The sequence below is a fragment of the Psammomys obesus genome, unplaced genomic scaffold (genome assembly GCF_907164565.1).
Source record: "Psammomys obesus unplaced genomic scaffold, mPsaObe1.curated_primary_1811, whole genome shotgun sequence".
NCBI classification, from domain to species: domain Eukaryota; kingdom Metazoa; phylum Chordata; class Mammalia; order Rodentia; family Muridae; genus Psammomys; species Psammomys obesus.
In genome coordinates this window covers 21,331,982-21,357,801 of record NW_026595981.1, presented here as the reverse complement: position 1 = coordinate 21,357,801, position 25,820 = coordinate 21,331,982, and the positions used below count along the sequence as shown (strand labels likewise).

The 25,820-nt window shown below is 38.6% G+C and overlaps 1 protein-coding gene across 1 annotated transcript in view; it reads left to right on the top strand.

The window, feature by feature from the left end:
• Npepps (aminopeptidase puromycin sensitive) overlaps positions 1-25,820 on the top strand; it is a 75,614-nt gene that overhangs the window by 27,360 nt on the left and 22,434 nt on the right. The window contains exons 4-14 of the mRNA XM_055619502.1: positions 5,262-5,383; positions 9,865-9,972; positions 12,440-12,640; positions 13,199-13,295; positions 13,407-13,440; positions 14,199-14,313; positions 17,829-17,993; positions 19,720-19,824; positions 20,981-21,041; positions 23,030-23,139; positions 25,589-25,652. Coding sequence (XP_055475477.1) covers positions 5,262-5,383; positions 9,865-9,972; positions 12,440-12,640; positions 13,199-13,295; positions 13,407-13,440; positions 14,199-14,313; positions 17,829-17,993; positions 19,720-19,824; positions 20,981-21,041; positions 23,030-23,139; positions 25,589-25,652 — 1,182 coding nt within the window. The remainder of the gene's footprint in view (positions 1-5,261; positions 5,384-9,864; positions 9,973-12,439; positions 12,641-13,198; positions 13,296-13,406; positions 13,441-14,198; positions 14,314-17,828; positions 17,994-19,719; positions 19,825-20,980; positions 21,042-23,029; positions 23,140-25,588; positions 25,653-25,820) is intronic.

Below are 25,820 nucleotides of genomic sequence, written 5' to 3'. Positions count from 1 at the left end.
CTTCCTTCCTTCCTTCCTTCCTTCCTTCCTTCCTTCCTTCCTTCCTTTTTCTCTCTTTCTCTTTTTCTTTCTCTCTTTTCTTGTTAAGATTTATTTATTTTATGTATATGAGTGCTCTGTATGTACAGCTGCATGCCAGAAGAGGGCATCAGATCTCATTATAGATCATTTTGAGCCGCCATGTGGTTGCTGGAAAGTGAACTCAGGATCTCTGGAAGATCAGACAGTGCTCTTAGCAGCTGAGGCATCTCTCCAGCCTGCTTCAGAGAATTTCTGTTGGTATGGGATGGAAGCTAGCGTATTATTTTCAAAGTTTAAGAATCAGATTAGCAGTAGATTGCTTTATATCCTGAAACGAGGTGTCATGTAGTCTGGACTGGTCTCAAATAATAAATCCAAGGGTGACCTTGAACTTCTGATCCTGCTACCTCCATCTCAAGTGCTGGGATTACAGACCACCAAGCCCATATTATCGGGTACTTGGAATCAAACTTAGGGCAGTGTATATGCTAGACAAGCATACTAACTGAGCCGCACCCTAGCCCTACAACTAGACTTTTAGCAGGAACAATGGAATGTGTACTCTAATAAACGATTGCTTATGTAAAATACTAATCAATCAGATTTTCAACTTGGAATTCCATATTTAGTCAAATCATGAATTTGTGTTAGAGTAATACTGTAAGATATTTTCTGGGCTGGTGAGATAGCTTGACAGGTAGAAACACTTCCTGCACAAACCTGTCAACTTGAGTTCAGTCTCATACCATGTTGGAAAGAGAAGACTAGTTCCCAAAATTGTCCTCTGACTCCACTGCAAGTGTCTGCCTTCAGGAAGTCCCTGTAGCCATCTGTAATTCCAGTTCCAGGGGATCATATGTTGTTTCCTGGCTTTCAGGAGCCCCAGGCACGTGTGTAGTCTACATATACACGTGCAAGAGAAGCACCAGACATAAAAAGTGAACTTTTTTGTTGTTCTGTTTTTGTTTTTTGAGACAGGGTTTCACTATGTGGCCCTGGCTGTCCTGGAACTTGCTCTGTAGACCGGTTTGACCTCAAACTCAGAGATCCTCCTGCCTCTGCCTGGGATTAAAGGCATGAGCCACCCCTGCCTAGCATAATGAATATTTGTTTTAAGTGAATACAGTTATATTTTATAAACAAGTGTTTAGAAATCAGAGTTGAAACCATTGGCTGCCAGGCACTTACGGAGAATTGAGGGTACACTGGCTCGGACTTGTAGCTTATATGTAAGCCTGGAGCTACTTTATTGCTTTAAAACTATGAATTCTTACTTGGTAAAAATAAAGTAATTTATGGATGGGCCTTGTTGGTAGAGGCCTTTAATCACAATAGTGGAATCAGTTTCCTGTGTATTGTTAGAAATGATATCATAGTTATTTGGGTTTTTAATGTAACTTATATGTATGGATATTTTGGCTGTGTGTATGTCTTGCCCTGGTTTCTGAGGAGGCCAGAAGAGGGCATCAGATCCCCTGTAACTAATAAAAATGCTAGAAAGTCCTACAGGTGTGACTGTTGACTATTAAAGTCTTGAATATTGGGCCATCCAGATGCCTCAGTGGGTAATGATATTTGCCACCCAAGCACGGTGACCTGAATTCAATCTCTAGAACGTATGTAAAGGTAGAAGGAGAAAACTGGCTCTATAACGTTATCCTCTAACCAATAATAATAACAAAAGTTTTAAATTTTAAATTATTGAATATGTCTGTTGGAAAATCATTGACATCCATATTATACCAAAGTTCTCAGAATCAGTTACCCAGGCTTTTTTTTTTTTTTGCTTTAAATAAAGGTCTTACGTTCAACATATCTGTGAATTAGGCAGAAATAAGAACAACTAAATCTTAAGAAAACATTATTTATCTTTTCATATTTTTATCATATTATAGAATTGGTCTTGGCTGATGGAGTAAATATTGAACATAATCTTATAGTGTCATTAGTAGCCTTTGTGTTTTGTCTCTTCAAACTTAACAGTTATACCAGTTATCAGATAGCTAAGTAAAGCATATGTGATATTAGCATTATTCTGTAATATTGGTTAAATCTCATAGTCATTGTCAAGAGCTTGAGAACAGTTTTCAAAATCCTGTAAAGTGGCATCAATATGGAGAAACAGAGTTCTTAGTATTTTTTATATAAATTGGTTTTTAGTTTTACAGCATTTAGTAAGCTTATTAAATTACTTCAAGACATGTAGGTTTTACAGTCATAATTTCCTAAACTTTCAACATTTGTGTTTTTGATGGATGTTGTGATTATTTTAATTGTTTAATTTTACTGGGTTTTGTTGTTATTGTTTTGGGTTGATTTGTTTTTTTGAGACAGTTTCTTTGTATAGCCTTGGCTTTCCTGGACTCGCTTTACTGTAGAGCAGGCTGGCCTCAAACCCGCAGATAGCTACCTGCTTCTGCCTCCTGGAGTGCTTGGAATTACAGGCGTGTGCCATTATGTTTAATTTTAATCATTTTATGGCTTGTTTTTTGTTTTGGCTTTTTGCTCTTGTTTTTGTTTTGTTTCTGAGACAGGGTCTCAGTGTGTAGTCCGTTCTGGCTGACCAGGACTCCCAACTGTGTAGACCAGGCTGGCTTCAAGCAGAGAAATGTGCCCAAGTGCTGGGATTGAAGGTGTGACCCAGTAAGCTGGCGGCTGGCTTTACATTTTTAAAGGTTGGCCATCCAGATGTTAAGGAGGCTGGGTATTGAAATTAATTATCTAATTTGAGAGAACAATGTAACATGAGAATAGGTGTAAAGTTAAAGATCAGTTGGTAGTTCATCGTGGTATTTGGTAAATGAAATTTGTAAAACAAACCCCCCCTTTTTTTTAGTTACCCTAAAATTATGTTAATAGTAATACTTTGTGATTAGTATTGTATGATGTGAAACGTATTAATTTATTAATGATTTAAAAAAACCTTTAACTTGTGTTTTGTTTGAATTTCAGGTAATTATCCTTTCCAATACTTTGTATTTTGTTTAGTAAGCCACTCTTTGGAAGTGGTCACTGTCAGTATCTTGTTATGGGTTGATGGCCTTCGAGATTTAAAACCAAGTAAAAGTGTAAGCAGCCTTTCTTATTTAGTTATGAGTTTTAAATCCACTTTTGTTCCAAGTAGGAAAAATTGAAAGTAGATTTACTATGAATGTGACTTATATTAGAAAACATCTTGACAGTGAAAGACTGCCAATTTCATCTGTGCAACTGTTTCATCAAACAATTCCCACTAAGGGTAATGGAATTTTAAGAAATTCTTGTATTTTCTTTGCAAACCTTAATAATGTTGATACATCTGCTTTTAAAACATAGTAATATAGAAAATAGCCTATAGAAGATAGAGAATAAGCCACTTATTTTCTTAAATTTTTCCGTAGTTATTACTAAGTTATTGCTTAGTTATCATCATTAATTATCATCATAATTAATAATTCTTGTAGAGTCTCATAATTGTGTTGATACTTACTGTCCTAGCAATCAGTTGTTTTCACTAAAGAAAAAGTATTCCCTGAGGTTGGGCTGGCGCAGTTGCAGAAAATGTTGTTAGCCCTGTTCATGATCCTTTGCTTCATCCCAGCACACACATCAGAAAGTACCATTGTCCCTTGAGATGTCACAGATTAAGTGTCCGATTTAAAAACTGTCCAGTTGTCTGTCCAGTTGAGTTTCAGTTAAGCTATTAGTGTTGTTTTCTAGTATGATTATTTTAGGAATGTTAGACTATTTTAGGGCTTTGCTATGCAAGTATGAAATTCTGTCTTAAATAACTGTCAGAATCAAGCCGGGTGTGGTGGTGCACACCTGTAATCCCAGCACTCGGGAGGCAGAGGTAGGCTGATCACTATGAGTTCAGGGCCAGCCTGGTCTACAAAGAGAGTCCAGGACAGCCAAGGCTGTTTCGAAAAACAAAAACAAAAAAATATGAACAAAACCCCTGTCAGAATCACTTAGTGATAACATGAGAAAATGAGGCTAACTGCGTGGCAGGTGCACTTGTCTGTAAGTGCAAGCAGGGGCTTGTGTTCTTTGCCTGTACACAAGACGTGTACTTGTGTGACTCTGAAGCTTTCCAAAGAGCAAATTCAGTTTTAGGCATGAACTTTGACTTTAAGGCCATATAAAAGGATAGGTCAAAGGAGAAAAGGTCAGTGACATTGAATCAGTGTCAGACATCATTACTTTGACGCATTGCAGAATGGCGGGTTGAAGTATTAGGATACGACAATCTGGTATGATTGGCTTCTCATTTTCCTTCACGTCCTTTATTGGTTAGACTCACACACTCTAGATATCCTTATAAATAGCCATGTGGAACAGATCAGATCCAAGTCAACATTTTTTTTTCAAGATACTTCATGTGTTGTGACTTGATTGTAAGATGTAGAATGGGATTATTGTTTTGCCTTAAATGTGAATTTAGCAGGTGAAAACTAGATATAATTATCTTTATTCTGTTAGTAAAAATAGTACATAAAAGCAAAAGTTATACGTATAGGCAAAAACTAGTTTTGCTCTTACGACAATTGGGCAGTGTATTTAGGTTGCATTTATTTGTGCTTGGATTTAGTAACTTCTTTCTTTAGTATCTGTGCTCAGATAATTGAGGTAGTTCTCAGAGTTTATTTCATGCCCTTTAGTTGATCAAGTAATTAATCGTCCCTATAATTCCTTACAAGACTATGTCATCAGTGTTCTATCTGGATCAAACAAATGCTGTCTTTAATGGTAGAGTAATTGGCTACATTTTTCTTTGTGTGCTTGAAATTATCTAAACAGACTAATCACATGATGTAATTGGCAGAGAACATGTTTTAGGTGAAAACATTCTTGCTGCTTACTAATTTTATGACCATAGAAAAGTCACTTTAAATTTTCAGCCCTCAGTTTCCTTTTCTAAAAAAGAGGACAATACTTCTAACTTTATAAATATTCATAAATATTTTTAGAAGTCCCATACACAGAAATATGTGTTAAGACATTTAATGATAAATGTTTTCTTCATGTATTGTGGTACTTTGAGACTTAGTGAAGTTATTTTCTAAGCAGTCCCCCTAAATAAGACTTTAAGGATTAGTCTGAGTAGATTACTCTCTTCAGTGCCCAAAGGAGTATTTGAGAAAGGAAATGCTTTGTACAATGTAATAGCCAATTGAATACAATGTCTGGGGGGGGCATATTTTGATACTGTTTTTATTAACATCTCCATAAAAAAGATCTTTATTCGTCTTCAATCACAGGTACAGGAACCTTAAAGATAGATTTTGTTGGAGAGCTGAATGACAAAATGAAAGGCTTCTATAGAAGTAAATACACCACCCCTGCCGGAGAAGTGCGCTATGCTGCTGTCACGCAGTTTGAGGTATCTGTTACTTCACTAATGTCATTCTTTTTTGGTTTTGTTTTTTATTTTATTTTATTTTATTTTATTTTTGATTTTATGTAGCCTTCCTTGGCTGTTCTGAAACTCACTTTGAAGACCAGGCTGGCCTCAAACTCAGAGATTCACCTGCCTCTGCTTCCTGAGTGCTAAGATTAAAGGTGTATGCTACCATGCCTGGCCCTAGAACGTTTATTTTATATTCAGGATTATTTCTCTTTATATAAAGAAGGTAAGTAGGGCTGGAAAGTTGTGGGTCATTATTTAAGAGACCATTCTGCTCTTAGAGGGGACCTGAGTTTGTTGATTTCTAACATCCACCTTGGGCATCTGAACAACTCTAGCTCCAGGGGATCTGACACCCTCTGGCCTCTCTCTGAGGGCACCTGCTCTCCTGCATCCGTGCACACATACACTTACAAATAAAAATAAACCTTTTCTTGGGGGTCTGGGGGAAGACAGGGTTTCTCTGTGTAGTCCTGGCTACCCCTAGGCTAGCTTTGTGGACCAGAGTGGCCTCTAACTCACAGGGAGCTCCTGCCTCTCGGTGCTGGGATTAGAGGTATGGGCCACTGCACCTGGCAAAAAGAAATCTTAAAAAAGGAAACTTAAAAAAAAAAAAAAAAAGATGAATTGGAGAATGGTGACAAATTCATGTGTATCTACACATTTAGCTAATGAAATTTAATAGCAGAATTGCTTTTGTTGTTATTGTTTTAGGCTGAGTGAGTTTGAAAGCTGCCAGAATGCTACGTAGTGCTACCCTATCAAAAAATAAACCAAAACCAAAATCTACATCACATTTATGTATGCTTGATTATTGGCAGTTGTCCTGGAATCCTAGCTGCAGTACATCTCTAGGTTTTTTTCTTCCACTATTCAGGTTTTTTTTTTTTTTTTAATACTCAAATGTAGAAGTCTGATTCATTTCAGGGGTTAGGGACTGCTTCAATGTCTCTGCCTTCTCTGTGATGACCAGGCTATACAGGTACCTGTTGCAGTGAACCTTGAACATTGCATTATCCGTGTTCTGGATCTTGACGGATTTGGCATCCTTCCACTGTGCTGTGAACAGAAAGTCCTTGATTTCCTTAGTTTTTTAAGGCATGGTACTGGGCTGTGGCCACTGCTCTGACTCTGGATTGTCTTGGATTTATCTCTCTTCCCCACCTATCCAAAAACCTCACACCTTTATATTTTTTAATTAAATTTTTATTTTTTTTGCATTAATTACATTTTATTTGCTTTGTATCCCAGCTGTAACCCTCTCCCTCATTCCCTTCCAGTCCTACCCTCCCTCCTTAATCTCCTCCCATGCCCCTCTCCAAGTCTGCTGGTAGGAGAAGTCCTCCTCCCCTTTCATCTGATCCTAGCTTATCAGGTCTCATCAGGACTGGCTGCAGTGTCCTCCTCTGTGACCTGGCAAGGCTGCTCCCCCTCAGGGTGATGAAAGAGCCAGCCACTGAGTTCATGTCAGAGACAGTCCTGTTCCCCTTACTAGGGAACCCACTTGGATACTGAGCTGCCATGGGCTACATCTGAGCAGGGGTTCTAGGTTATCTCCATGAATGGTCCTTTGAGACAGGGTCTCATTATGTACCTCTGGCTGTCCTGGAACTCATTATTTAGACCAGGCTGACCTCAAACTTACAAGAGATCTGCTTGTCTCTGCCTCCCGAGTGTGGAATTCTAGGTGTTGCCACGTGCCCAGCTGTTTTTGTTTTTAATATTATTATGAAATTTAATAATGTATTAAATTTGACAGTTTCACACATGTATATTTTATATTCCTCTTTTTTAAACCTCCCTTCCATCCTTACTTACCCCAGGTCCCTTTCCTATATTCATGCCGTTTGTTTTACTTGGTGACTCTAATTATAAGTACATAATTTTAGAGTGTGTGTGTGTGTGTGTGTGTGTGTGTGTTGGTTCCTCTGGAGTTAACAGGTGTTGTAAGGCTGCTAACATAGGTGCTGGGAACTGTTTTTCTTTTCTTTTTTCTTTTTTTTTTTTGTTTTCATAACAGGGTTTCTCTCTTAAGAGAAATTACAGGAAATTACACCCAGCTCCTGTAGTTTCTTTCTTTATGTTGTCTTTTTCTTTGTCAATGTCTTAATTATTCACTGATAGGATGCATGATTTACTTTGAGAATTCAGTCCTCCATAGCTCAGTGGTAGAGTACTTTCCTAGCATATGTGAGATGCTGAGTTCATTTTTCAACACTGATTGAAAAAAATGTGTTCTAGAGCTGGAGAGATGGGCACTGGCTCTTTTCCCAGAGGTCCTGAGTTCAGTTCCCAGCAACTACATGGTGGGACCGTGTATAATGACCATCTATAATGGGATGTGGTGCTCTCTTCTGTCATGCAAACATACATGCAAATAGAGTACTCATATGCATAAATTACATAAATAAATAAATCTTTAAAAAAATGATACCATGCCGGGCGTGGTGGCGCACACCTTTGGCTTCAGTGCTGGGAAAGTGCGTGCTCTTTGCTCCATGTTTTCTTCTCGTGATACAGAACCGTATCATAGGTTCCACTTTAGGATTTTGTTCTGTTTACTAAGGTTGATTTCTTTTCATAACTGGTATCTTGCAAAGCTGTTGAATATATTTCGATGTAAGCTTGTTTATTTATTTATCTATTTATGGTTTTTCAAGGCAGGGTTTCTCTGTAACAAGAGCCTTGGTTCTCCTGGACTTGCTTTGTAGATAGATCAAGCTGGCCTTGAACTCAAAGAGATCCAGCTGCTTCTGCCTCCTGAATGCTGGGATTAAAGGCGTGCACCACCACACCTGGGTTTTTGTTTTTGTTTTTTGTTTGTTTGTTTTGTTTTGTTTTTTGAAATGACCTGTTATTTTATGTGCATTGGTATTTTGCCTGCCTGTATGTCTATTTGAGGATGTCAGATCTTAGAGTTACAGACAGTTGTGAGCTGCCATGTGGGTGCTGGGAATTGAACCTGGTCCTCTGAAAGAGCAGTCAGTATTTTTGACCTACGCTCTCAATGTAACCCAGTCTGGTTTCAGTCTTACTGTGGAGATGAAAATATCCTAGGACTTCTGACATTCTGTTTCTGCCTTCCAAGTGCTCCTGTTCTAACTGTGCCACCACTCTTGGCCTTTTTTTTTTTTCCCTCTTTCTTTTAGACAGGGTCTCATGTAGCCCCAGCTGGCTTAAAAGTCACTATGGAGCTGAGTTTCGCCTTAAACTCTCCCTTATTAATCTCCTGAGTTCTAGGATCATTTGCATGTGCCATGCCTGATTATTGTTCATTTTGCTTGTGTGTGAGCAGGTGCAGATACATGTGCAGGTGTGCGTGTGCTCATGGAGGTCAGAGTCCAACCTCAGAGAGTCAGTCTTCAGGTGCTAGCTCTTTTTTTTAATGAGTTTCAACTAGAGCCAGGTAGTGGTAGTACAAGCCTTTAATCCCAACACTCAGGAGGTGAAAGAGGCAGGCGGATCTCTGAGCGTTCAGTCATCTGGGTCTACAGAGCAATTCCATGAAAGCCAAAGCTACACACAAAAAAACCCTGTTTCAAAAAGCAAACAACAACCAAAAAAAAAAAAAGTTTTAATTAGGCTAGACTAGCTTGCCAAGGAGCCCTAGGTTTTTTATCTCGACTTTCCCAGATTACAAATACCACCATAAACATGAGTTCTGAGGCTCAAATTTAATTCATCCTGCTTGTTCAGTGCATACTCTCCCTAGCCCCATTTTTAAATTTCATAGAAAGAATGATGTCTCTAAGTAGGGTTAAATGGTCTGTGCTTTGTATTGTGTCTATACTATTACTAAAGCTGTTCATGTTAAATCTGAAATGTTAAAATATTTTAATAAAAGTAAAAGTATAGTTACAAATGATGGTCATTTCATCATGATGTGTAGCAGGATAACTCCCAGATAATTGTTAGTGTGACAGTGGTAGCAGCCTTGAATTTACTCTGTAGTCAGCACCCAGCTCATTATCTGTCCTCTCACACATGAGGCCTTGAGTTTCAGTTCCAATACTGAAAAAGTAAAAGAAAAGAAGGAGCTGGAGAGATAGCTCAGAGGTTAAGGGCATAGGCTGATCTTCAAGAGGACTCAGGTTTGATTTTCAGGACCCACATGGCTACTCAAAATCATCTGTAATTCTGGTTCCGTGGGATCTGATGCCCTCTTCCTGTGTCCAAAGGTACCCACTACAAGCATATATATGTGTGTGTGTGTGTGTGTGTGTGTGTGTGTGTGTGTGTGTGTGTGTGTATGTGTATATATATATATGTGTGTGTGTGTGTGTATGGAGAGAGAGAAAAAAAAACACCTGTACACATTAAATAAAATTTTTACAAAAATGAAAGAAAAAAATTGACTAAACTAATAAATGAATGCTAGCAAAAATGGCAATGGTTTCATGAAACATCCTCTGAAGCTAATTTAATGTTTATATAAGTTTATATTTCTTTTCCTTAAGGCTACTGATGCCCGGAGGGCTTTTCCTTGCTGGGATGAGCCTGCTATCAAAGCAACTTTTGATATCTCACTGGTTGTTCCTAAAGACAGAGTGGCTTTATCAAACATGGTATGTATGTGCTAATAAGCTTTTAGTAGTCTTTGGTATGTTTGCTTTGTTGATTAGGATACCATGAACCACTTAATGTAGTGCTTACTGCATTACAGAACCATTGTTACTAGTTTCCTTTATTTTCAGTAAGTCCTGTTTTCTTTAGTTGCATTTTGATGGTTTTTTTCCTCAAGGAAGACTCCCTGCTAGAACCACTGGCAAGATTCTTAAGTTTGGTTGTTTTATTTTTGAGTCAGGACCCACTGTTTCCAAGGCTGTCCTGGAATTCACTTTGTAGCCCAAACTGGCCTTGAAATCATACCTGTCTTCTGGCTTTACCTTCCCTTGTGTTAGTATTGTGTCCATGTGCCCAGATTATCTACTGCTTAAACGTGAGGGGACAACCTTAATGTGTACTACCTGAAATAAGAGTGTCTTGTCTTTCTCAGTAAATTGTAGAAGCGATGGCTGTATTAAAAGGTATCTTTATAAAGGTTGTTGACTGATTATACTTTTAACTATGCTCTCTTTACTGTTATTATTGATCTCATTCATAAAAGTAAGATAAGCTTTTGTTGCTTCAACTGTATTGTTTAAGGTCAGTAATAACCAGGTGGCTTAGACTCTCACTGTACACAACTGACAGCTCCTGACTTTTTATGCATGGTGGCTCATGCCTGTAATCCCAGCACGTGAGGGACGGAAGCAGAAGGATTGCTGCATGTTCAAGGCCAGCCTGGGCAACCTAATAAGTTTTAGGCAGGATGGACTAAAGAGTAAGAGTAAGACCCTTTTCCAGAAGTCAAAACCAAAGACATCTAGTTTTTGCCTACTCACTGTTGGGAAGAATTCCAGAGCATTTTCTTCTCAGACGTTCCTAGACAGGAGACTAATACACTAAGTAGAACATTCCTTGACAGTTGAGTGTGAACAGATTTGAGGTTTGTTTCTTACATACAAACATGCTTCCTTGGAACAAAGGATAGAAAGTCTTAAGAAACTGAGAAGCCGCTGGGTGGTGGTGGTGGGCACTCAGAAGGCAGAGGCAGGCAGATTTCTGTGAGTTCGAGGCCAGCCTGGTTTACAATCAAGTTTCAGGATGGCCAAGGCTCTGTTACATTGAAGAAACCATTAGGAATTCCAGAAGTAAAGTGGAAGTTTCTTCAAAGAGCCTTGGTACAGAGGGGGTATTTGAGATTTAGAAGTTAATACCCTTTAAAATGTAATATTCCGTAGTCACTTTTATTTTCATTTCTAATTCACTTTCCCCTGTCCTTATTTTCATTTGAAAAGTATTGAGGTCTTTTTTTTTTTTTTTTCTTTTTCTTTTTTTTTTTATAAAGCATCTCATTGCATGCCTGGGCAAACTGGCACGTCTTTAATCCCAACAACTGGGAGGCAGAGATAGGTGGATCTTTAGGAATTCAGTGCCATCCAGAGCTACATAATGAGACCCTATGTCAAAAAACAGAACTGAAATGAAAAATCCCAATGTTTGCCGTGTAAACTATTTAAGAAAAGTTGACTCTTTTTTTATGTAAGTCCTTAGGTATTTTGTTTTGCCTTTAAAATAAAGATTTATCTATCTATCTTTATTTATTTATTTGTTTGTTTATTTATTATTTATATGCCATTCTGTCTGCATACCAGAAGAGGGCACCAGGTCTCACTATAGATGGTTGTGAGCCATTGTGTGGTTTCTGGAAATTGAACTCAAGATGTTTGGAAAAACAGCTAGTGCTCTTAACCTTGGAGCCATCTCTCCAGCCCATCCTTAGGTGTTTTAACACTTTGTTTCCAACTTCTTATTGTAAGACTATAAAAAAACCAAACAGGGTGGTGCCTGCCTTTGATCTCATCATTGTGGATCTCCGAGTTGGTAGCCAGCCTGGTCTACATGGCATGATCTAAGCCAATCAAGGGCACATACTGAAACCTTGTCTCAAAAATGAAAGAGATGACTCAGAGATTAAGAGTGTACATCCAAAGGTCCTGAGAGCAGTTCCCGGCAACCATATGGTGGCTCATAATCATCTTAATGAGATCTGGTCCCCTCTTCTGGCATGCAGGCAGAATATTGTATAAATAATAAAAAAATAAAATATTTTTTAAAATGAAAGAAGAGAAAGAACATTTTTGTTTGTTTGCTTTGGAGACAGGGTTTCTCTGTTTAGCTCTGGCTTTTCTGGAATTCACTCTGTAGCAGGCTGGTTAGAAACTCAGAGATCCACCTTCCTTTGCCTCTGGAGTGTTGGGACCAAAGGTGTATATCACCACGTATAGAAAAGAACTTTATCAGATCATTTTTCATCTAAGGAAAGACCTTCATTATATAAAAATATCGATGAACTGGGATTAAGGTAAGCCATTCTAAGAAAGGTAAAGGGAACATATTGAAGCCTATAATTTTGCCTAGTATTTACTCTAAAATACCAGTATAAATCTCTTTAAAAATTTCTTATCTGTGTTTTGTTTTTCCCTTAAGAATGTGATTGACAGGAAGCCATATCCTGATGATGAAAATTTAGTGGAAGTGAAGTTTGCCCGCACACCTGTTATGTCTACATATCTGGTGGCATTTGTTGTGGGTGAATACGACTTTGTAGAAACAAGGTCAAAAGATGGTGTGTGTGTCCGTGTTTACACCCCTGTTGGCAAAGCAGAGCAAGGAAAATTTGCGCTAGAGGTAAATGTCCTTGAAGAGGATTGTTCCAACAGTCCATAACTCCAGGTTGGGGAATTTACATTTCTGATCAATTATTAGTATGGTTATTTGTGATTTAATTGGAAAGTTATCTTGGTACTTTCATTTCACTTCTATTAGCGTTCTGGATATACCAAACTTAATGTTGCTTAAACATTTTATTAGGCATTGAGTCAGAAAATACGAAAGTCATGGTGGTGGTAGAGTTTGTGTTTAGCAGTTCATGAAGTCATGGCTTCAAACTTTGGCTCTAGATGAAAGAGAGAGAGAGTATAAAAACAGATTTTTGTTTTTCTGTGGAATATCATGAAAATATGTAGTTCTATTGTTCATATCAACTTATAAATGGGTAAGAGTTTGGCCAGTGATAGAAAACTTAGTGGCCAACACAGTCTTCAAAAGAAGTAGGGTTCTCTGGGATTAGTTTTCAGACGCTTATGATAGTTTGGCTTAAGAAAGGTTCCTTTGTGGATTTCTACATGACTTCTAATAAAGTTTTCATGGGATTTTTTTGTTTGTTTGTTTTTTTATACTTTATAGGTTGCTGCTAAAACCTTGCCTTTTTATAAAGACTACTTCAATGTTCCTTATCCTCTGCCTAAAATTGATCTCATTGCTATTGCTGACTTTGCAGCTGGTAAAGTAAATTTCATTTTATTGCTGAATTGTATGACTTTATTTGAATTTTGTGATTTTTGAGGAAAAGTATGCATATATATCAATAAATGTTTATATTTATTTTATGAAGGTGCCATGGAGAACTGGGGCCTTGTTACTTATAGGTATGTTAATGACACATTACCCTGCTTTCTTTCAAATCACCGATTTCATAAGGGCTTCACTCGTATTCACAGTTGAGTGGCTTTTGCTTTATACTCTGGGATAAATTTTTCTGCCTCTCCTGAGTTTCATGAATATTTGAAGCATGCAGATGGACTTCCCTCTCTGGTACTACTATCTGAAAGTGCAGTATTTTTAATGGGAGCATTTGGCACTTGTAGCATTTTTAGCTGTGTTTTTGGCTGAGTCACATTCAGTGTGGTTTCTTCCCAGCAGTTTTACACGGCTATTGCCCAACTTTAAGAGTCTCCCTGATTCTGTATTTTTTACATGTCTCTCAGCACAACACAAACATGTGGGTTGCATAATTTCTGAGGCTGAGTTTGTAAACAATTTTTCCTTCTACTTTGAGTTGCCTTTAGATGAGCTGAGCTCTGCATAGCCTGCTCCACGTCCTTTTCTCAGAAGACTTCAGGCTGTCTTCTGAGCTACTCACTTTGTCTTCTGACTAGCAGTCTTCCTAGTCACCAGACAGTGCACTGATAAACTTGGATGTCTTTGTTTTTCTGTTGTAAAAAAAAGTAGTCTTCAGTCTTCCTGAGCCCTATTTGTTTTACCTTTGCTGAGAAAATGTTTACTGGATATTGCTAAAGCCAAACATGAAGCCATCTGACTTACTGCCTGAACCTCCTTCACCTCTGTATGCCCTCTTTTATTGAAATGCTTTCACCATTTTGTTTTGTCTTCTTTTTAAACGCAGGGAGACCGCATTGCTCATTGACCCAAAAAACTCGTGTTCTTCCTCCCGCCAGTGGGTGGCCCTGGTTGTGGGACATGAGCTCGCCCATCAATGGTTTGGAAATCTTGTTACTATGGTATTGAATATTTTTAAGTGCTCAAATACATCCATCTGTGTCCTGCTGCACGTTATTTTGGCCACGCTGTTTAAAGTTTGGCTATGATGCTATGCCAAAAAAGAAACATTTTCTTTTAAGCCCTTCAGTGGTGGGTTTGAGGCCAGCCTGCCGTACAGAGTTGAGTTCTAGGACAGACAGAGAAACCCTGTCTCAAAAAATCAAAACAAAAAGGAAACGTTTTCTTTTAAAAGCTCTGTTTTGAAAAGCAATTTTCAGGGCTATACCAATTGCTCAGTGGTTAGATACTTGCTCTACGTGCTTAAGGCCCTTAGGTTCCTTACCATGTAGAGGAGATGAGAGAAGAGAGAGATTTATGAGAAGAGAATGAGACTTTGTTTAGCAGGAAAAACACTATAAACTTCTACAATTTGTTTGTAAATAGGAAATGTTAAGATAGTAATTTGGAGCCAGTTGCCTGTAATCCCAGCACTCTGGGATATAGAGGCAGGCGGATTCTCTGAGTTTAAGGCCATCCTGGTCTACAAAGTAAGCATGTGCGCGCGTGCACACACACACACACAGAAAAGATACTAATTTGGTTGAGAGAAAACATTTTTTTAGACAAAGAGGAATGAATTGTACAGTGAGATTCCAGGTTAACTATAGTTTCTTGAGTTGTCTTTGTATAGTTTGCTAGTTGAAATGTATAAACCCAAAATTTATTAAAGTGCTCCTCCTATGAGTCATTTTTGTAGTTGCCTAAAATAAGATAAAGTGAAATAAAGATTTTTTTTTTAAATACAGAGAAATTGTAGTAAAATTTTAACTATCTAATGGGAGTTTTCAGTTACTGTATATATTTTGTTCCTGTTAATCCTGATATTTCACCTTTACTATAAATAAAATTCTATCTATGGGAGCCAATTATATCAGTGTTTTGAAATCGAGTTAAATAAATAAATTAAGTACTAAGTACCTGTGCAGTGGAAGAACTGGAGACAGATCCCTCCATAGCACTGTGGGCTGCCAAATAGCTAAGCTTGGATTGGATGTTGGTTAAGCCCATATGTCTTAGAAATGAGCAAGAAAGATATATTTCAACTAAGACCTAGCTAAGAGCATTTCTAAAGAAAACCAATTTCTGAGAATAATCTCTTTAATTTTTCTTTAGATGCTTAAAACTTTTCTTAGAGGTTAATTTTTTTAAATTTTAATATAATTTCATTGGAACTGTCTGCCAACATTCAAATATGCGTAAAAATTGTATTCTTTCCCTCTCTTCTTGCTTTTGTTTTCGTTTTGTGTTTTTTATTTTTTCAGACAGGATTTTTCTCTGTAGCTTTGACTGCCCTGGAACTTGCTCTGTAGACCAGGCTTGAAACTCCTAGAGATTGCCTACCTTTGCCGCCCAAGGCATGCGCCACCAGCGTCCATGTTTCTGTTTGGTTCTCTTTTGAGATAGTCTCTCCATGTAGTCCTGGCTGTCCTGGAGCTCATTCTGTCGTCTGAAGCTGGCCTGGAGCTCACTGAGATCCTCTGGCCCCTGCCTTTCATGTGCTGGGATCACAGGCACAGGCTGCCACACCTGGCTGGTATTACAGGCACAGGCTGCCACACCTGGCTGGGATCACAGGCACAGGCTGCCACACCTGGCTGGGATCACAGGCACAGGCTGCCACACCTGGCTGGTATTTTTAATGCAGCAAGTCTGCTCTTCTTACCAAATCTTTCTGCTCAACTTTGAGAAAAATTGTTGATTTATCACCAGCAGTATATTTTAGCAGAGGAAATACGTGCTTATTGTTTTTGAAACAACTTTTTACAGAATTTATGTAACTGTCTTTATTAGAGGTTTAGTGTTTAGTAGCTTTGAGCCAGCTTATCTCATTGGGGTTTACTAACATCTAAATGGCACTTACACAACCTTTATTACTTAATATTTAACATTTGTAATCTTCTCAAAGAGTATAAGTGCCGTTTATTATTCAACAAAAAAATTCTCTGGCCTCTGTTTTGGATTTATATAATTACTAAGAGATTTAATCAACTTTAATGAAAACTGACTGGTGTTTTCTAAAAGGCTAGTTCCTAAATTTTTTTCATGTCATCCATTTTTTATTATTATACAGAGAATTCTTTATTACTTTCTGTGATCAAACCTACATAGATAGACTTCACATATTTAATAGCGTTACTCTTATACAAATGGAATAAAAAGGTTTAATGTTTGTAGACCTGTATGGCTGTAATTTCTGTACATTGCCATTGCAACGTGGTGAACTGGGATATTTTTCTTCCCCCAAATGTTATCTGTTACTCATTTTATTTTTGGTCTGTTTGACTCATTATGCATCCTAAATAACAGATGTAAAAATGTAAGATAAAAATGTTTAAATGTCATTTGTTTTACAGCTACTTCCTGATATGATATTGCTGTTAAATTTTACATAATCCTTATATTTATTTAGAAATAGAAACCCAAGTCAGTGTTTCTCCAAGTCATGTGTGAATAATTTCCACATTTCTTATTTGGCCCTGAAAGCTGTGGTTTGGTTTGGGTTTTTAAGAGAAATTCTTGGCTGCAAGCAGCCCTCTGGTTTACTGTCCAGCCTGGTGCCTTGTTGCAGTGAACTTAATAAATGGTTCTTGCTGGGCAGTGAGGGAGGAAAATTGAGACTCTTGTTCTTTATTAAACTTTTTTCTTTCTTCTCCTTTTTCTTCATTTATTGATTAATTGATTGATTGATTGAGACACATTAGCCCTAGCTAACCTGGAACTTTGCTATGTAGACCTGGTGGCTCAAAATTTCTAGCGACCACCTGGTTGTTTCTTAAAGTATTGGCATTAGGGTGTATGCCAGCATGCCTGACCAAAACTGTTTTCTTTGTGGCAGGGCCAGGTAACAGGTTTTACTTTGCACCCAAAGTATTAATCCTCCTACTTCATTCTCCCAGTCTCTGCGATGATAAGAGTATACCCCCATAGCAGCTAGAGAGATGGCTCAGCAGTTTTGAGCACTGGCTGCTCTTTCAGAGTATCCAGGTTCAATTCCCAGTCCATGGCATCTCATAGCTGTCTGTAACTCCAGTTCCAGAGGATCGGATACCTTCATACAGGCAAAACACAAATGTACATGAAATAAAAATAACATAAATTGAAAAAAAATAATAAATACAAATTTTAAAAGGATCTATCCCCATAGTTGGCTCAGATTAAGTTTTACATGGTGAGGTTTTTATATCTGGTCTTGTCTGTGCTCATGTGTTTTGTGTTCCCTTTTTTTCACACTTAAGACTCCTTCCTTTTTTTAAAATTTTGGCATCAAGTAGTTACTTAGCCATAGTATTTCCAGTTGGAATATTTTTTATTCTTCTCTTTTTTTCTTAAATATGAGTTCTTTACTAACTGGTTTCTATTGAATTTTAGTTTTAAGTTATAAATTTTCAAGTGTAATAGAAGGGAGACATGTTTTTCAAATAATGGATGACTATTATTTGTTTCCTTCACTTGTTTGTACCTTTCTCTCTTTTAGGAATGGTGGACTCATCTCTGGTTAAATGAAGGCTTTGCATCCTGGATTGAGTATCTTTGTGTAGACCACTGCTTTCCAGAGTATGATATCTGGACTCAGTTTGTTTCTGCAGATTATACCCGTGCCCAGGAACTTGACGCCTTAGATAACAGCCATCCTATTGAAGTGAGCTGTACTTTCCAACCATTTCAGTGAAATGAGTAATTTATTATGTCTCAAAATGCTTGAGATTCTAAACCGAAAAGAAAGCTGTATTGGTGATTTCGTTTGGGTGATTTATTTATTTATTTATTTATTATTAGCTCATATTTCCATGCTTGAAATTCTGATAAGACTAAATTCTAAATAGCATTTCTTTTTAAGGTGGGGAACATAAAAATATTGTCTTTGTAGAGGCAGGAACTGTGGGTATTTTTATTGACTGTTTTGAGGAAGCCAGTTTATTGAGCAATACTATCACTGGTTTCAACAACAGTTCAGCACATAGTTGAGTGTCATCGTCCTTCCTCTGCAGTTGCCTAGTTCGTGATTGCCCTTACCTTTTGTGTTTGTTTTTAAACTTTGTTTTTCATTGATAGATTGGGTTTTTTTTTTTTTCTGCTTTTTTTGTGTGTGGAGAGATTGAAACAGAGTGTCTTTGTGTAGCCTTGGCTATCTTCACTCTGTAGACCAGGTTGGCCCCCAACTCAGCCACCTGCTAAGTTAACCCAGTACTGGGATTAAAGGTGTGCCCACCATGCCCAGCTTTGTTGTACTTATTATTTTTTAAAGATTTATTTTTTTACATATACAGTGCCTGCATGTATACCTAAACAGCAGAAGAGGGCACCTGATCTCATAGGTGATTATAAGCCGCCATGTGGTTGCTGGGAACTGAACTCAGGACCTTTGGAAGAGCAGCCAGTGCTCTTAACCTCCGAGCCATCTCTCCAGTCCATGTATAAATAGTAATATTTTTATATGTGAGTGGGAGCACATACCACAGGCTGGGTACCAGAGGACAACTTTTGAGAGTTGGTTCTTTCTCTCTTTCCAGTGTAAGTTTTGAGGATTGAATTTAAGTTGTCAGGCCTTTGTGGCCAGCTGTTTTACCCACTGAGCCAATTCTAAGCCCTATTTGTTGTTTTTTAGATAAGATTTTGCTGTGCGATCCTGGCTAGCTTAAAACTCGCTGTCTAGCCGAGGCTGGACTTAAAGTCGCAGGTGATACCCTCGGTTTGCTTCCTGAGAGTGAGGAAGGAATGAGCCACTGTACCTGGGTGGCTCTTTATAAATTTTGTATCCAAAGAACTGGAGTTATAATTCTGCTTTAACCATTGTTCTCAACAAGTAGTTCCAAACCTTTCTACCATTGTGACCCTTTAAAATACAGTTTCTCATGTTGTGGTGACCCCCCCCCCAACCGTAAAATTATTTTACTTCTACTTCAAAACTATAATTTTACTACTATGATGAATTGTAATGTAAATATCTGGTATGCAGGATATTTGACATTTGACCCCTGGGAAAGGGTCATTCAACCCCCAAAGGATTTGTGACCCTTAGGTTGAGAGCTGCTGTTCTAACCTATTATGATTAGTGGAAGAAATCAAATGTGTTCATCTTAATATTCTCCCCAGACACACTCAAGAATAATTGGAGCTTTAATAGCTTGCGTTTCCTCAAAGGAGAAAACCTAGGCTGTGAACTACAGTAGGAATTCTACTATCTATCCTGTTTTACTTAGGCTGGTTATTATTTTTTGAGGATTGTCATATACTTTTATGAGTGAGCGAGTTAAAGGCAAAAGAGTATCATGAGTTAGAAGGGTTTTCCTAGAAAGCTTTTTATGTAATTCAGTGTTACAGGCTATCTGCTTCCTGTCATAACCCTGAATCACACTGTCTGCCAGGTCAGTGTGGGCCATCCATCTGAGGTTGATGAGATATTTGATGCTATATCATACAGCAAAGGTGCATCTGTTATCCGAATGCTACATGACTACATCGGCGATAAGGTAATAATAATAAATTCTTTTAATCCTGTATCATGAAACCATAGTTTTAAAGCATGAACAAAATTTTGGTTTGAATTTTAGCTTATCTATATTTCTTTTTTATATTGGCTATTAGAGTTTCCTAGAAGTATGAATGATATACAAGTTAGTATTCTTGTGGAAAGAATTAGAAGCTATCCAGGTCATGGTGATGCACATATTTAGTCCCAGCACTGGGGTGGCAGAGTTGCAGGCTAGCCTAGTGTACAGATTGAGTTCCAGGACATCCAGAGCTACACAGAGAAACCTTTTCTCCAAAACAGAACAAAAACAAAAACGAGGAATGGGAAGCTGATATAAAACCTAAAAACAGTTGAACATGTAATTCCAGCATTGGGGAGGCAGCAGCAGGTGGATCTCTCTGAGTTCAAGGTCAGCCTGGTCTACACCATGAGTTCTAGGCCAGTCAAGGCCACATAGTGAGACCCTGTCTGTATTAGTTAATTTTCTATTGATGTGACAAAACACCATGGCCAAGACAACTTCTAGAAAGAATCACTTAATGGGATTTTAATAACACCTCACCACTGTGGGGAGCGTGTGACACACAGGCATGGCACTGGTAGCTAAGAGGTCTTGTTTTGTTTGTTTTGAGATAGGGGTTCTCTCTGTAGCCCTGGCTGTCTTGAAACTCACTTTGTAGACTAGGGTGGCGTTGGACTCGGAAACTGGCCTCCCTCCCAAGTGCTGGGATTATAGGCAATTGCCTTGATCAGACGTGTGTGCCCACTACTGCTGGCTAAGAGCTCTCTTGAGACAACCATCAGGCAGAGAGAGCTAAATGGGAATTGTAAGAGTCTTTTGAAACCTCAGTCTGCCCTGAGTGACATACTTCCTCCAGAATGCCCCAGCTTCTAATCCTTCCCAAACAGATCTATCAATTGGCAATCAAGAATTTAAACATGTGAGCCTGTTGGGACTATTCTCAAACCACCACACTGTCAAAAATAGATAAACAAGGCACCACATTTAAAAAGCAAAAGTGGGCTTCAAAAGGATCTGCGCTTTTCAGAATATCTGACACTTTATCATTTGAGTACATTTACTTTTGACTAATGTACATATCTGCTATAAATTCAGAGGTCTGACTCACTGAATTTAAAATTCTATTTTTCAGGACTTTAAGAAAGGAATGAACATGTATTTAACCAAGTTCCAGCAAAAGAATGCAGCCACAGGTAATCTTTGTATTTTTCTTATCATTTTAATTTTTATCTCCATTCTTCCTGTCTTTTTATCACATGGAGATCAAACCTGGGGCTTCATGCATATAAAGCATATATACTACCAGCCTGAGCTAGACCTGTTCTCAGAGGCAATATTCAATAACTTGAACTATAACTACAGATAAAGGCCCTGGGTTTGATTGCCCAGCACTAGACAATGGGGTGCTGGAGATAAAATGTCAGTCTACACAGGAAGAGTCATTTATGATGAGTCATTTGCAGATCTAGTGTATTCAGATAGAGAGTACACTTTGAGCAGCAAAATCTGCTATTGAATTTGGGGGTGGGGAGGTTGTGAAATGAACTTTGATTCGCCTGCTTCAGTTGTTTTCGTGGAGGCCTACTGCCTCTGTCTGCTAACCCAGGCTTAGTCCTGGAAGCTTCTAGTCTCTGTACAATTTAATCTAGGTCTAGGATGTTTTCAGCCTCTGAGACTCACTGCTTAATAAGCTCACCCTTTCTTGTTCTTCCTGAGCTCTGGGCTAGCTGGCTCAAACTCTTCTCCCAGCTAACTTACTCAGTCTGGCTTTTCTCTCAGCCTCTGAATTGCTCTGCTTGGCCTCAAACTAACTCAGGCAATCTGCTCTAATCTCCTGGCTCCTCATTCTTTGGCTTATTTAGTCTTCACCTGCGTTCTCTCTCTGTAACCCATCTTTCTGTTACTGTCCCAATAAAACTGCCTGCTCTCCTCTCTGTGTTGCCCCTTCAGTAGCTTCCCCTTCCTCTCTTCTCATGAGAGTTGGGCATATCCTGTCCTGCCAAATCTTTTTCTGATTCATCACTTTTTTCTGTCACTCAATTAGACATCACTTTGAATCACGAGTCCTTCCTTCTACAAACTAATTTTATCTTTATTGTTTGAGTTTAACGGTGTACTACCGCGCCTGGACCTAAGCTTTTCTTTACCTGAAATTTGCTCTATACCAGGCTGGCCTTGAACTCAGATCCACTTGCCTGTGTCTCCTGGATTGAAGGCGTGTTTGTACTCCAGCCCAATCATGTAGACCTAGAAGATCTTTGGATGTGATCTCTTGCCAGAGCAGCACTCAGTCCCAGCCTGAGTGCTGGGACTAAAGATGTGCACCACCACTGCCTGGCTATTTAGTGTTTTTATTTGTGCTATTTATGAAAAATAATCAGCATTCCCTTATACTTGGGCCACCAGGAATGATTTTCATCCTCTTGCAGAAATTTCAGTGCCCTGTTGTTTCTCATTGTTCTTCCCTAAATTTATGACTTTATGACCTGTTAGAATTTTGTGATTGCCTACTAACCCAGTAATTGTAGCTTGCTTTGCTCCATCTCTTGAACTAAGACAGAAGCTACCTCTCACAAGTATTGTGCTACTTTCCATTGCATGTCCTTCCTGTTGAAGTCTATACCTCTTTGTAAGCCACACTGCTATAGTCCTTACCTATTTTTTTAGTGTCATCTCCTTATTCTTCTACATTTTTCTGTTTAGAACTTACTGAACATATTGCTGACACTAATTTCTTCTCTTTCTTTTTTTTTTTTTTTTTCCTCTTTGGAAATAGGTTTTGTTTTTTCTTTTCTTTTTTAATGTAGTCCTGGCTATCCTAGAGCTCACTATGTGGACCAAGCTGGCCTCAGACTTAGATAGACCCTCATGCCCCTGCCTCTCACATGCTGGGATTAAAGACATGCAGTACCACACCAGCACATGTTCCCAATTTTCTTGTGGGTTCTGGAGATCTGACTCAGGACCTCATCCTGGGGTGGCAAGCACTTCACCAAGTCCCCAGAAACATTCTTTGTAGTAGAATTTACTTAGTTGTAGCATTCTGGGTGGGTGTTTGTTTGAGCCTCTGTGTGATGGACACAGCAGTTGATAAGCCATGCAATGTTAAGAGTTAAATGAATTTTCTGACACAGTAAATAAACGTAAACATTTCAGATTATTGTTTTCATTTACCTTGTAGAGGATCTCTGGGAAAGTTTGGAAAATGCCAGTGGTAAGCCTATAGCAGCTGTGATGAATACGTGGACCAAACAAATGGGGTTCCCTCTCGTTTATGTGGAAGCTGAACAGGTAAACCTATTAGAAATCTCGTGCAGCCAAGTATGATGTGTTAAACCTGTAATCTTTGTACTTCCTTATGAAGAGGAAGGAGCCCACCTGACTACCTAGCTAGCTAGTTTGAAAAGAGAAAAACAGTATTAGCACACAAGAATGATTGTTTCTTCTCTGAAGACTTCATCTCTCAAAACTGTTATACTTATTAATGACTGCACTTAATGCAGACTACTAGTTGATACTTTTTTCCTTTAGGCTCAGCACCCTTTTAGACTTCAGTAGGCTGCTGGGGTAATGGCACACACCTTTAGTCTCAGCACTTGGGAGGCGGGGGCAGACATCTCTTGTGAATTTGAGGCCAGCCTGCCCTATATAGTGAGTTCCAGGATGGCAGTGGGCGTGTAGGAAGTCTTTTTTTCCTTTTTCTTTTTTTTCTCCTGAGACAGAATATCACTATGCGGTCCTAGCTGGATCGATGTCCATAACTCCTATTTATTTTTTATTTTCATAAAAAAAATTATTATTTCATGTGGATGGGTACATTTCCTGTATATGTCTATTCACCATGTGTGGGCAAGGTAACCGTAAAGGCCTGAAGAGGGCATTGATCCCTTGGAACTGGAGTTGTACAGTGATTGTTAGCTACTATGTGGGTACTGGGGAATTAAGCCCAGGTCTTCTGGACGGAAGAACAGTCAGTGCTAGTAACTGCTGAGCAGTCTCTTCAGCCTGAATGTTTTAACTTTTATTTATTCATTTATTCACTCATTCATTCATTCATTCATTCATTCATTCATTCATTCATTCATTGGTGCTGTGGATTGAACCTGGGACCTTTTCGTTCTTGTTTGCTTGCTTGATATTTTTTTGTTTTGTTTTTGGAAACAGGGTCCCCCTATGTAGCCCCAGCTGGCTTAGAAATTCCTGCCTTTTTCTCCTCAGTGATGAGATTAAAGGCTTGTCCACTATGCCCGTTTTTCAGTTCTGTTTCTTTTATTTGGTTTATTTACTAACACATTATTAGTCTAGTTTTACATTTGATTTAAGTAAGCACGAATCTGCTCTATTGTATGTTCTTCTAAATATACAGAATGTAGTTGATGAGAGGTAAGGCAGGGCTGCCTGTGGGTTGAGATTTGTTTTCTTTGGTGGGGGAGCGCGTGTGCAGCTGTGGAGGAGGTCAGTGGACTGTCCACCGTGGAGTGCTGACAGGTTCTGATTGGGACTTGGGATTGGTCAGTTTGGCTGGGTTGGCTAGACAGCAAGCTCCAGGGATCTGCTGTTTCTGCCTTGCAGACACTGGGATAAATCTTCATTATTACACCCCATGGGTGCTAGGGATTGATCTCAGGTCCTGGAGCTTGCATGGTAAGTATTATACTGACTTACCTTCTGGGAGTTTTTTTTTTTTTTTTTTTTTTAAACACATAAATTATTGCTTTTGGTTTTCTAGTTATTTGTAGTTGCCCCCACCTTCACATTTGTGTTTTATTGTGAAACTTGTACTTTAAAACCAGAAATGTATTGTCTTTACATTCACCAATGACTTGGTAGTCCTTCACCTCACTTGCTACATTAAGTTTATTTTGTGTATATGCTGGGTGGCTGTTCCCAGAGCATTGGAATAGGACCTTTTATTTATTTTTATTCTGAGGTCTAAATGAAATGGGTTGACTTTATTTATTTATTTACTTTATTTTTTGAGACAGTGTTTCTGTAGTCCTGGCTGTCCTGAAATTCGCCATGTAGACCAGGCATTAAAAACAAACAAACAAACAAATAAATAAATGAAGTGGCTGGGCACATTGCTGTAGGCTTGTAATACCAGCACTTAGGTAGGCAGAAGCAGATGGATTTCTGTGAGTTTTAGGCCACCATGGTCTACAAAGTGAGTCTAGGACAGGACAGGCAAGGCTACACAGAAAGCCCTGTCTTGAAAACCCAAAAAGAGAAATCATGTTAGCTGGGCTTGGTAGCGCACTCCTGTAATCCCAGCCTCAGGAGGTACAGGCAGGCAGATCTCTGTGAGTTTAAGGCCAGCCTGGTCTACAAAGCAAGTCTAGGACAGCCAAGGCTACACAAGAAGCCCTGTCTCGAAAAAAAAGCAAAGCAAATGAATAATTAGCTAACTAATTAATTAATTAAAAAAAAAAAACTCACTGCAATCACATGGGTACGGGGCCATCCACTGGACCATGAACAACCTACCAGGGACCACACCTCTGAAGAAAATTGATTCCCCCCCACACACACACACACACACAAAGCAGCTGCTTATCAGCTAGGGGTGAGGCTCATGATCCCCTTCTTAAACAGTAACTTTTTGTTTTTGTTTTGTGTATTTTAGTATTCTTATCTTCATCATGGAAGACATTTGTTTCTACTGGTTTCACGTGTGCATTGTCACAGAACACCTCCACCCAAAATCACCATTGTTTTTATAGTTTTTGTTTTGCTTCTTTAGGTAGAAGATGACAGAATGCTAAAGCTTTCTCAAAAGAAGTTCTGTGCCAGTGGACCATATGTCGGTGAGCAAATATGCTATCAAAGGGAACTAGTCAATTAGTTTGCATTCCTTACTAGTAGTTTTCAAAATAAGAGTAAATAATACTGTGTTATTATTTGTCTTGTTCTACTTTAGATTTAATTTGTGTGTGTGTGTGTGTGTGTGTGTGTGTGTGTGTGTGTGTGTGTGT